Genomic DNA, 10,311 nt, shown 5'->3' with positions numbered 1-10,311 from the left:
TATTTCGCTAATTGTTAAGGGAAAAGTTTTTCTAAAAAATATTAATTTTGTTTATGTCTAATATAAGGGAACTGTACTCAAAATATGATTGAAAATTATGATTTATCGATTGCCTTTAGTTCAGAGTTCTGAGATAAATATGCATGTTTTAATATACAGGGTGTCCCATTTTAATCCATCCAGTCGAATATCCCGAAAACCAAGTCCGAGAGAGAAAAATGTTTCAGACAAAAGTTGTATGGTTTCAAGGGTGCCATAAGAGGGTACCATTGATTTGACCCTGAAGAGTCATTTGAAGGTCATGCAAAGGTTACTTTGATTTTTTAAAATCGGACACCCTATATATTTTTGCATATTCTTGTAGCTCATCTCGAGAACTTTCCAAAGCACTATAATAAAGTATTTCTTCATCGAGTACTTTTCAAGTTATGAGACTTGAAATAATTTCTTAATTTTACATAAACCATAAAATATCTAGTAAAATATTCATTTTTCGATTAACTTACCTTAATACTTTTATATATAAAATAATGAGAGATATCAATTGATGTAAAGAAAACATACAGTTGTTTTTAACAAAAAATATGGAATTGTTAATTGCAAATTCCATATTTTTTCTTAAAAACAACTGTATGTTTTCTTTACATCAATTGATTCCTCTCATTATTTCGTACATAAAAGTATTAAGGTAAGATAATCGAAAAATGAATATTTTACTATATATTTTATGGTTTATGTAAAATTAAGAAATTATTTCAAGCCTCATAACTCGAAAAGTATTCAATGAAGAAATACTTTATTATAGTGTTTTGGAAAGATCTCGAGATGAGCTACAAGAATATATAAAAATATATAGGATGTTCTATTTTAAAAAATTGAAGTGACCTTTGTGTGATCTTCAAATGACTCTTCAAGGTCAAACCAATGATACCATCTTATGGCCCCCTTGAAACCATACAACTTTTGTCTGAAACATTTTTCTCTTTCAAGCTTGGTTTTCGAGATATTCGATTGGATGGATTAAAATGGGACACCCTGTATATTCAATAGATATTCAATAGATCATTGTTTTAGATTAGGGGTAATGTAATCATAAATTAATTTAAATATATAATATTTGACTAGAAAATTATAAATCATAAAATATGTAAATTCATTTTAAGATAATATACAGGGTGTATCTGAAATGATGCACTAAACTTTAGGAGCGTATCCTTATAAGACACAATATTCCTAAAATATTGTATAAATATTATTAACAGTTAATAATATTTATACAATATCCTAGGAATATTGTGTATAGGGATTCTAGAGGTCAAAATAAGACTTTTCCCTATGAACATGGGTCCGCAAATAAACCCCTCTCCAAGCTGGAGGCCTCTAAAGTTTGGGGAAAAAATTAAAAATTGGCTATATTTTAGAAAAAAAATATTTTGACGTTATCTGTCACCCTCTTTTGAGAGATAAATACATTTGCGTTGCGGATGTATGGTCACATTTTCGAATATTAGCTCGGAGAGAGGTTCATTTGCGGACCCCATAAGAAATGTTCATAAGAAAAAGTCTTATTTTGACCTCTAGAACACGCTCCTAAAGTTTAGTGCATCATTTCAGATACACCCTGTATATTGGGCATCACGCGCGGATGGAGCCACGTGAGATTTTCGTATTTTCGAAAAAATACAAAACGTACAGTGAATTGTAATTTATGTTTATTTTACTTTTTTTTTCAATTATATCTATATGACGCGGTCACATAATATTGCCTTATATACTGCACTCGATGCTTACAAAAGAATCACACACGGTCAGACGGTCGCAGGTAACGTTCGTGAAGAGTGCGGGGTGATTGACAGTCGGAGATGGTAAAAAGCAATTGAGAGACTCCTCGTGTAATACACTATTTCATGCTGTTCCGTTTGCTATATACAAGTTCGAATGGCTTAAACGCTAGGAAATACGTAGTTACATTATCACTTGTGATTTTTCTTCCGTTCCTCTTAGTCTTCCTTCCTCTAAAATGCACATAGGAAAACGGAGGAATCTACAACCTCGTGAATCTACGATCACGTCTTGGGGATGTCGCATGATGTGTGATAAACATTTCGTCAATTTTCTAATAATACTAATTTTGTATATGTTTTTTCTTATCTTCCCTTCTGCGCCATAAACCATAAACGTTCGATTAAAAAAAAAAAAAAAGCGGACAGCGCAGGAGCGAATGTTTTGACAGTTGAAACGTCAGATTACGGAGATACATAATATCGATAAATATATGTATATATATAATGTGTATATATATTAATGTATATATAAATAGTACGATATCTTTTACATTAGAATACAGATTATGTATATACATCATGGATGGAGTCTTCCGTAATAGTTATTGGAGCGTCGAAGAGTTTTTCTTAAATCTAAAAAATTATCTCCGCCCGCGACGTGTTTCAATCTTAATGACTCCTATTGTCCTTATATAATCAATCTAATGATTTTCGATGCAAAAGTAAGAAAATAGCGCGTGTCCGGCTTGTCGCTTGCGCGTAATTCCACGCGCAAGGAGGGATCACCTTAGAACGATACGACGTCCACTTTGATGAGAAGGACGGAGAAACGATAAGCAAGATTCGAAAGTTAAATCTAAGTGTTTGGTTTTTGTCTTTCTGATATCCCACCGTGGCCGTTACACCAATTTTTTGCAGTTTTCATTACGAAACTATAGAGACGAAGACGATATTCCGCTATGAGATTGATTGCACTACATGCATAGGGCATTGCAAAAGTCGCACACTACTTATTGTTAACCATTATAACGGGGATAATTTTAAAGAATGTTGATATAAATTTTTATTTTCTAATTTTGTTTCACCGAATTCTCCTTATTTAGATGAAGATATATTTAATGAATAAAAAAAAAAAGAGATAGACTAGTGTTTGCGTTCAAGAAGTAGTATGCGAATTTTAAAACGACCTATACATCTTGTACGTACTTTGGAATAAATAAACGTTTGGTTGAAAAAAAAGTTCTACTTTTTCACGTGCTATAAAAGATTCACTCGCGCGACGATCCCAAAGTCTCTATTTAAGTACAAAAATAATATAAATTAATGCTGTACACCTTCTAATAATTATCCTTTGAGAAAGAACCTCAGGCCCTAACAATAAAGCAAATTAAAACCATCTAGAGATTCCAAGTTTTTACGAGATTTCTTCCAACATTTTGCGATCACAATTTGGCGCATCAGCGCCAACTATCACATGAAGACCGGGAGCAATTCGTGTTTATTTACGGCCTTGAAAATTCTCTAAGAACGACTAGAATCCTTCCTTAGATCATTCATAACGTTACTTCAATTCCGAAACTTTTTTCTTCGTGTACGATACGCTCCTTTCGAAGAAAAATAGCGAATTCTTCAGAGGGGCTCTCACGAAATTCGTAGTAAAATTTAACCGTTGAAATAATTGTTCGTATATATCCAGGTTTGTTCTGTAGCTTTTTCTGTAGCACACCGAATCGATATGCGCGATAAGTTCATTGCTGATAACCATTTGGCGGATTCGGTGCCTCTTGACTGTCTATACTGTAACCGGTAATACTATCTGGGCTTTGAAGAGACGCCGCGTAGAGCGGGTTGATTGGCGTAGCGTTCGTGTCAAACTGGGTCGAGTCATAAACGCTGTGATTCTGCAAAGAAAGAAGAAAGAACATTCCGCTTTGCATTCCGAGGCAGGCCTCCAATCAATCAGTCAATCAACCAATTAATTAAAAAAATTACCGTGAAGTTAATACAACGCCGGTGAAATTAAATTCATTAATTAAACATCCAAGCATTATAACAGAAACATCGTGTCTCGCGTGTACTATTGCGTTAGAAAGCACGGTGCAAACAGGTGCGTTTGACTCTTGAATATATATTTACAAGATTCGTAAAGAAGCAGAATGATATCGTTGTCCAAGGGAAATTGCCCAAAGTTAGTGTAAATAAATGAAACCAAGTGCATTGACTACATCAATATGTTTAATTTTATATATGATTCTCTAAACGTGCTAAAATATATTTACAGTTAAATCAAGCTCTAAAATGGTATCTTAAAATTATTGATAAAATCAATGTAAAACTTGGACAAGTCATCCATGGTCTACAGACACAGTGACTCTAGAGCGATAAGCTATTTTACAAAGATTCAGTTTGTGTATCTGAATCTTGAGAGGGATCGGGATTTTGCTGCGTCCTATTCTTTTTGTGCTTTTCGAATTTTGGAGATGTTATAGATAGCAAATAATCACTTAGGCCGCCCGAATCTCCCGCCTTCGAATCATTTTGGTTTCTTTTGTAGGCGACAGTTGAACGAGAAGAGCTAGGAAATAATTGCTGTGTAACATTCGAGGTATCAGATATATCAGGTAACGCATCATCCGAGGAAATTTTGAAGAATTCAGTGTCTAAAATTCCCGTCGTTAAATAGCTCGGCTTTAGAGTAGCAGCGCTCTCTTGAAGCGCTAAATCATCGCTTATCCTTAATCGAGATTCTTGGGAATCCTCCCTTTCAATTTCGTGCGACCCGCTTTCCAAAATAGATTGTAGGCTATTTTCTAACGCTGGAACTTGAGGTATTTCCGAAAAGTTACCATGTCCATGCGGAATGTTCTCAACTATATTCGCGCGATCTACAGCTGCGCCATCCAATACACCTTCTAAGCTACTCTTTCTCGTTTGAGAATACAGATTAACGTTACTGTCGATCGTTTTCGGTTTGTAGAGGAAGTTACTAGCGGTATCGGGCGAGAGGAGCAAATTCGAGACGTTACTGGGTCCACCGTACTTGACAGAAACGGTTTTCCGGCTCGGACTGGAAAATCTTAGATCCGGCACACTCTTTTGGATGGTCGACAAAGGGTCGGATTTAATCAAAGGATAATCAGCCAATTCCGAGGTGTCCTTCACCGTGTTGAGATCTCTACCGAAGCTTCTAATACCGGTTGTCGAGCGATATGACCTAATTGGTGAACCAAAGGTGCTCGAGTCGCTATTTTTCAGATCTTTAGCTGATGTTAAGGAATAAAGAGAAGCTCCCTGCTTGAAGGATTTCAATGCTTGAGAATCATACAACGGTATGTGAATAGAAGGAGTATGGACCTGATAGATGTAATCGCTGTCGGTTTTCAAGGATGAAAAACTCTGTTGATGCGGTAACGATACTGTGTCTTCGTCCATTGCGTCATCTACTTGCGCTTTGTAAGAGAACATTATCGAAGGTTGTGAAACCCTGAAAACAGAATAATTTACAAAATATTAGCCATGCATAACGACCCAGTTGTTCGTGTTGCTAACATATTGCTACATGTTGCAGTGGCTTACCCGAAGAATTCCGATAGGAATGTATGGTAAACCAAAGGAGTAAAAAGACTTAAATACACTGCTGCTGTGAAGTCTACAATGCATAATCCCACTGGATTTTGCGTGTAGTTTAGAAAGCCTGCGCCAATTGATTGCACTAGATCCAATGTCGCTAGCGTTCCAGCATAAATGTAAAAGCTTTTCCGTGCTGCAATAGGAAGCGTACATATATAATAATTACAATCAGAGAAGCGTTATATAATCTGTGATAAGAACTGCTTACTAGGAAGTGCTAGGCGGTCCCGTAACCGTGTCCATGGCAGTATTAATATGAAGAGATATATCTAAAAAGCGATATCGAGACGTATTCAGCGATATATGTATAAATTTTCCAACGAAAGAAAAAAAAATTAAAAATGTGCACAAGCATACCGTAGTAAAAACGAGACTGCTACAAAACCAAAACATCATACCACCATGACCAAACACGTAAAAATCACGGCTGGGAATATGAAATGTATCATCTGGCAAAACTAATTCCAACGTTCCTTGAGTGATTGTAAATGCCAGTGCTATAAATGACGTAGCGAGTAAGACTCTACGAATACTAGAACGACTATCCAAGTGGCCTAAGTAGGAAACAAAATGAAAATTGCATATTAATAAATACTGTGCGGGTTCTTCCTCCTTTTCGAACACCAGTATGTCACTTACCAAACGCTAGACCAAATATAACAACGCTCATCTCGGTAGATAGTAGAAAAAATCTCACGGTGACCCACAAAACCTTGTCGGCTTTGCCGCCAACTGTTGCCGCTGCATTTACTGTCATCGATACAATGCAGCGTACGACTGATATAACTACGTTACAAATAACGAGACCGTAAAATGCTAAAAATATCGGACTACTCGTTGCACGTAACTTAAGCCTCGCTCTGTTGAATCGCATGGCGATGAATAGAAGGAACAAGAGATTCGGTACTAGAATGATGACATCCCATATTCGGACTCTGAAAGACGCCAGATGAAATCTGTCAAGTTGATTATATTATCTCGTGGTAAATGATAAGTAATAATCGTACCTTGAATCCTTGATCTCTTTGTATAAGATGAGCTTGCAAAAATGCTCCTCATCGTCCATGGCCGTACTTATATTGGGAATCATAGTACTGCTCAGATCATACGTATGTAACCAGCTTTCAGACACTTCCTCCCTCTCGGCGCCGTACATTTCCTATTTTCTCGAGCGTTCTGTCAGATTCTCCTTCCAGTTTCACTGATGACAAACAATGCACAGAATGAAACGTCAAAACAATAGAATCACAGTACAAACAACTTGATTGTTGAGCCCCCCCAAAAAAAAACAATCGAACAGCTGACTTCGTTGAAAGATTTTGTTGAAAGTCGTGAAATTTTTAGCGAGATGTCACGTTGCCTTAAACAATCTTTAACCGTTGTACAGTAGGCGCCAATAATGCTTTAACACATGAAGTTGGTCGCATTCGAGATTAATAATAACTTAATAATATCTAGCCATTGATTAAGTTTATAAGGTTTCTAACTTCGATTTAAAAACGCTGATATTATAACTCCTATTTAAAGCGAGTGGTGTTTATAGATTCAAGCTTATTCTATCCCCACTAAGCTAAAATAACTTAATAACTTTCGAGTGAAGTGAGTCCAATTCCGCCAAGCTAAAATAACTTAATAACTTTCGAGTGAAGTGAGTCCAATGAAATGATATTATTAATCCCGAATGCGACCAACTTCACGTCAAGGCATTATTGGCGTCTGTACGCGGTGCAACAAAACAAATGCTATCGTACAACATAACCTAAAATATTTTCAGAGTCACTGGCGTCTTTGACATTTCGATTCGCGACGCGGAAGCGACAAACGAGATGAACAGGTCCCGAGATCGGGCTCGAGGGTCTAAAACTTCCTCGACGAGGCACGAATTTCACGACTAACGTTACGGAAAAATCGATAAATAGCTGCCTATTGTGTAGCTGTCAAACGATCGCCTGACACAACGTCCAGTCTTGGACAGCCGACTTGGCTAATTGGATGAGACCGTTAATAGGTTTACCGAGTATGAAGACATCGCTCTCATTTTTCCCTGGGAAACGGCGCGCTTTTATCAGCCAGCCGTGACAGGCACACGATGCGTGACGAACTTCGTGATGCTTCCGACTTTCCAGAGTATCTACGCTCTTCTCTCTCTGTCTCCGTCTCGCTCTCGCTGGCTCAGCTGTCTCCTTCGCTCTCTCTCCCTCTCTCTCTCTTTCTGTCTCTCTTTCTCTATCGTATCTTCCTTCACGCTCGTGCGCTTCAATTGGCGTTCTGCTACGAGATTCGAGTGATTCCAGGATCCATTCAGCTCAGCTTTGCGCTCGTCCTTGCGATATCGGGTGGATTTTGACGTTAAATCGCGCGGGCAAGCATCAGGGAATCGGAAGATGCTTTATCGAGAGTTCGACGCGATTTTCCCATCCCCGATTAAATCCCACCTCGTAGAATCGCAGCACCGTCCCGAGGTATTGACAGGTGACGCCACGATTCACGACTCTCCTCCTCGCGCAGATCCTCTGCACTGCGTTAATTAACGCGATTATCGGTTTCAACCTTGGTCCTCAACATGTTGGAAACTTATCTGAATGAAACTAGAAAAAGGGAATAGTTATTTTCGTTTGTTTGGACTCGAGGCTCATCGAACATGTGATTTGGTGACGAGTAGGTTAGAGTAAAGTGACAGTAGTTCGGTCGAGTGACGTTAGCTTAGATGGATTGTTTACCAGCAGGAAGTACAGATCTCTTTGTATGATAAATTTTTGAAACTACTTTAGATAAACTTGTGCCAATTTTGTGAATAAATTATTTAGTGAATATATAGTCATAATTGTAAAAATGAATTTGTACGTACAATAGGCGTCAATAATGCCTTAACATATGAAATTGGTCGCATTCGAGACCAGAGAGAAGACTAATAAGAGATGTCATGGCCTGCTTTTAGGTGATCTGTGAAAGCGATACTCCCTCTATAGACATTGAAAACGTGGACATGAACTACAAAGACAATATTCATGAATGTTCTCAGAAGTGCGAAATGTCGGTAGCTGTATAACAAGATATTTATGTATGTTTGATGGTAAATAAATTGATGGTAAATAAATTATTCAATCGCGAAAGATACTGTAATATTCAAAGATGAAATAAATATTTTTCTATATTCCTTGTCATACTTATATCTTTTTATTTACAAAGCACAAAATGCCTGCTGTGGAATAAAAACATTTTTAACCGCATTTCTATCAATCTTCTTAATTAGCAGTAAACTGATCTTTGATATTTATCAATCATTTTTTTTAATTATTTAAAAATTTAAATATTAATACATGTATAGAATTTGTCAAATTAATATCAATTGATTCTTCTGAAGTTTTTATAATCAAGACTCGAAAAATATAGATATTGCAAAATATTTTAAGTTTCTTCCTTTATATAAAATATAAAGAATTCATATGCTAACACTATTTTTATTTTTATATTTTTATTATAATTTTCATACCAGCATAATATTTTTGTGCTTAATACTTTAGATAATACAATGTACTAAATTATAAAATTTAATATAATTACAAAATAGTATTACTATTAACAAATAGGTTGTATGCATACTGTCTTTCAGATTCCAATCACTATGTATTTCTATCCAATATATTCTCTTCTTCGAGTTCTTGGATTATTATGTGGTTTATTATATTCCTTTGTATTAACATCAAAAATTATCATCACTTGTCATACTTGTCCCTTCCTAAAAAAATTTTAATGATCACCTAATAGCGCTAACAATCCCTTTTTTTGCATTATTCTATTTTTTTTACTTATTTTTAGTTTACATTATTTATTTAATTTATTTTACTTTTTGTTTTTTAATTTTAAATAATTTTTTTTAACAAATTTGACTGATTTTATTACAGGCATCGTCAAAATAATGAGATACCGAGGCATTTATTATTACTTTAGACGGCACACTTTGTAATTGACTCCGATATAAAACCTTTTGTTATTGTTTTTTATCACATCATCACATTTGCGCTGAAGATAAGCCAAAAATAGGGTCGAAACGTTCGCTAACTTTTCTTAATAAATTGGCCCATATTTATTTGATTGTATAATAAATAATTGTGTTATAAAATCGATACTTGACTCGTATTGCTATTAAAACTGATTGTTTAATTTTATATTTTGAGCCTTATATTTTTTTTATTAATTATAATTAATTTGAAATATTTATTAATCTGTTTTCCCTAATATTATTTAAACCTACATTTCCTATTCTTTAAAAGATACATAATATATTAATCACCTAAATTAATCACATAATAGTCCTAACAATCCTCTACTTCTTGAAAGGAAAATTAAAAAATCTTAATAATCACCTGATAGCCCTAACAATCCTATTTCTCGATTAAGTGAAATTATTCGTGCCTATCTCTAAACACGTATATTTTAAATTATGTGCCCTAATTACATTCTCTAACTGCATGCCTTAACCGCGTGAATAAATGTCCGACATTACGTGATATTGTATAAATCTTTTCTTCAGGCCAGTTGAATTTACCTTTCGTTGATCCTGGCCACTTTCTCCCTCGATCTCTAATCAGAGATCGAAAAAAGAGATAAACACTCCTTCTTTTGCCGATTAATTACCGGTAAATGAGCGTAAATATTTCACGCTCATCGTAACGATCGCTCAATTTTACAATCGTTTATTAAATATTTGAATATAATTTCATTTTAACTCAAATAAAGCCAAATTATTACAAATTCTGTATATTATATTTTATTTGTATACTGTATACTGTATACTGTATTTGTATACTGTATATTATATTATATTTTGTAATAAAATATAAAATTCATGTGTCTGTATAACTTTTATCATATTACAAATTATTTAATTAACCAT

The 10,311-nt window shown here is 35.1% G+C and overlaps 1 protein-coding gene across 4 annotated transcripts; it reads right to left on the bottom strand.

Annotated features, from left to right (window-relative positions):
• Nucleotides 1-1,690: 1,690 nt before the first annotated feature.
• On the bottom strand, nt 1,691-7,826 carry LOC105254256 (transmembrane protein adipocyte-associated 1 homolog). 4 transcript variants are annotated; one of them, XM_025407513.1, is made up of 8 exons: nt 7,429-7,826; nt 6,422-6,615; nt 6,054-6,349; nt 5,772-5,968; nt 5,623-5,683; nt 5,361-5,547; nt 5,139-5,268; nt 1,691-3,685 (listed from the first exon to the last, which is right to left on the bottom strand). In XM_025407513.1, exons 2-8 carry the CDS (start codon nt 6,568-6,570, stop codon nt 3,533-3,535), a joined length of 1,173 nt encoding a protein of 390 aa, XP_025263298.1. In that variant the 5' UTR covers nt 6,571-6,615; nt 7,429-7,826; the 3' UTR covers nt 1,691-3,532. The 4 variants fall into 4 exon arrangements, with proteins under 4 accessions (XP_025263298.1, XP_011261112.1, XP_019884000.1 ...); XM_011262810.3 differs by having other exon boundaries at nt 1,691-5,268; XM_020028441.2 differs by lacking the exon at nt 7,429-7,826 and adding an exon at nt 7,166-7,401 and having other exon boundaries at nt 1,691-5,268.
• Nucleotides 7,827-10,311: the final 2,485 nt, after the last annotated feature.

Source organism: Camponotus floridanus, unplaced genomic scaffold (assembly GCF_003227725.1).
Source record: "Camponotus floridanus strain SB8 unplaced genomic scaffold, Cflo_v7.5 scaffold18, whole genome shotgun sequence".
Lineage (NCBI taxonomy): Eukaryota > Metazoa > Arthropoda > Insecta > Hymenoptera > Formicidae > Camponotus > Camponotus floridanus.
This window is presented reverse-complemented; position numbering and strand designations above follow the sequence as displayed.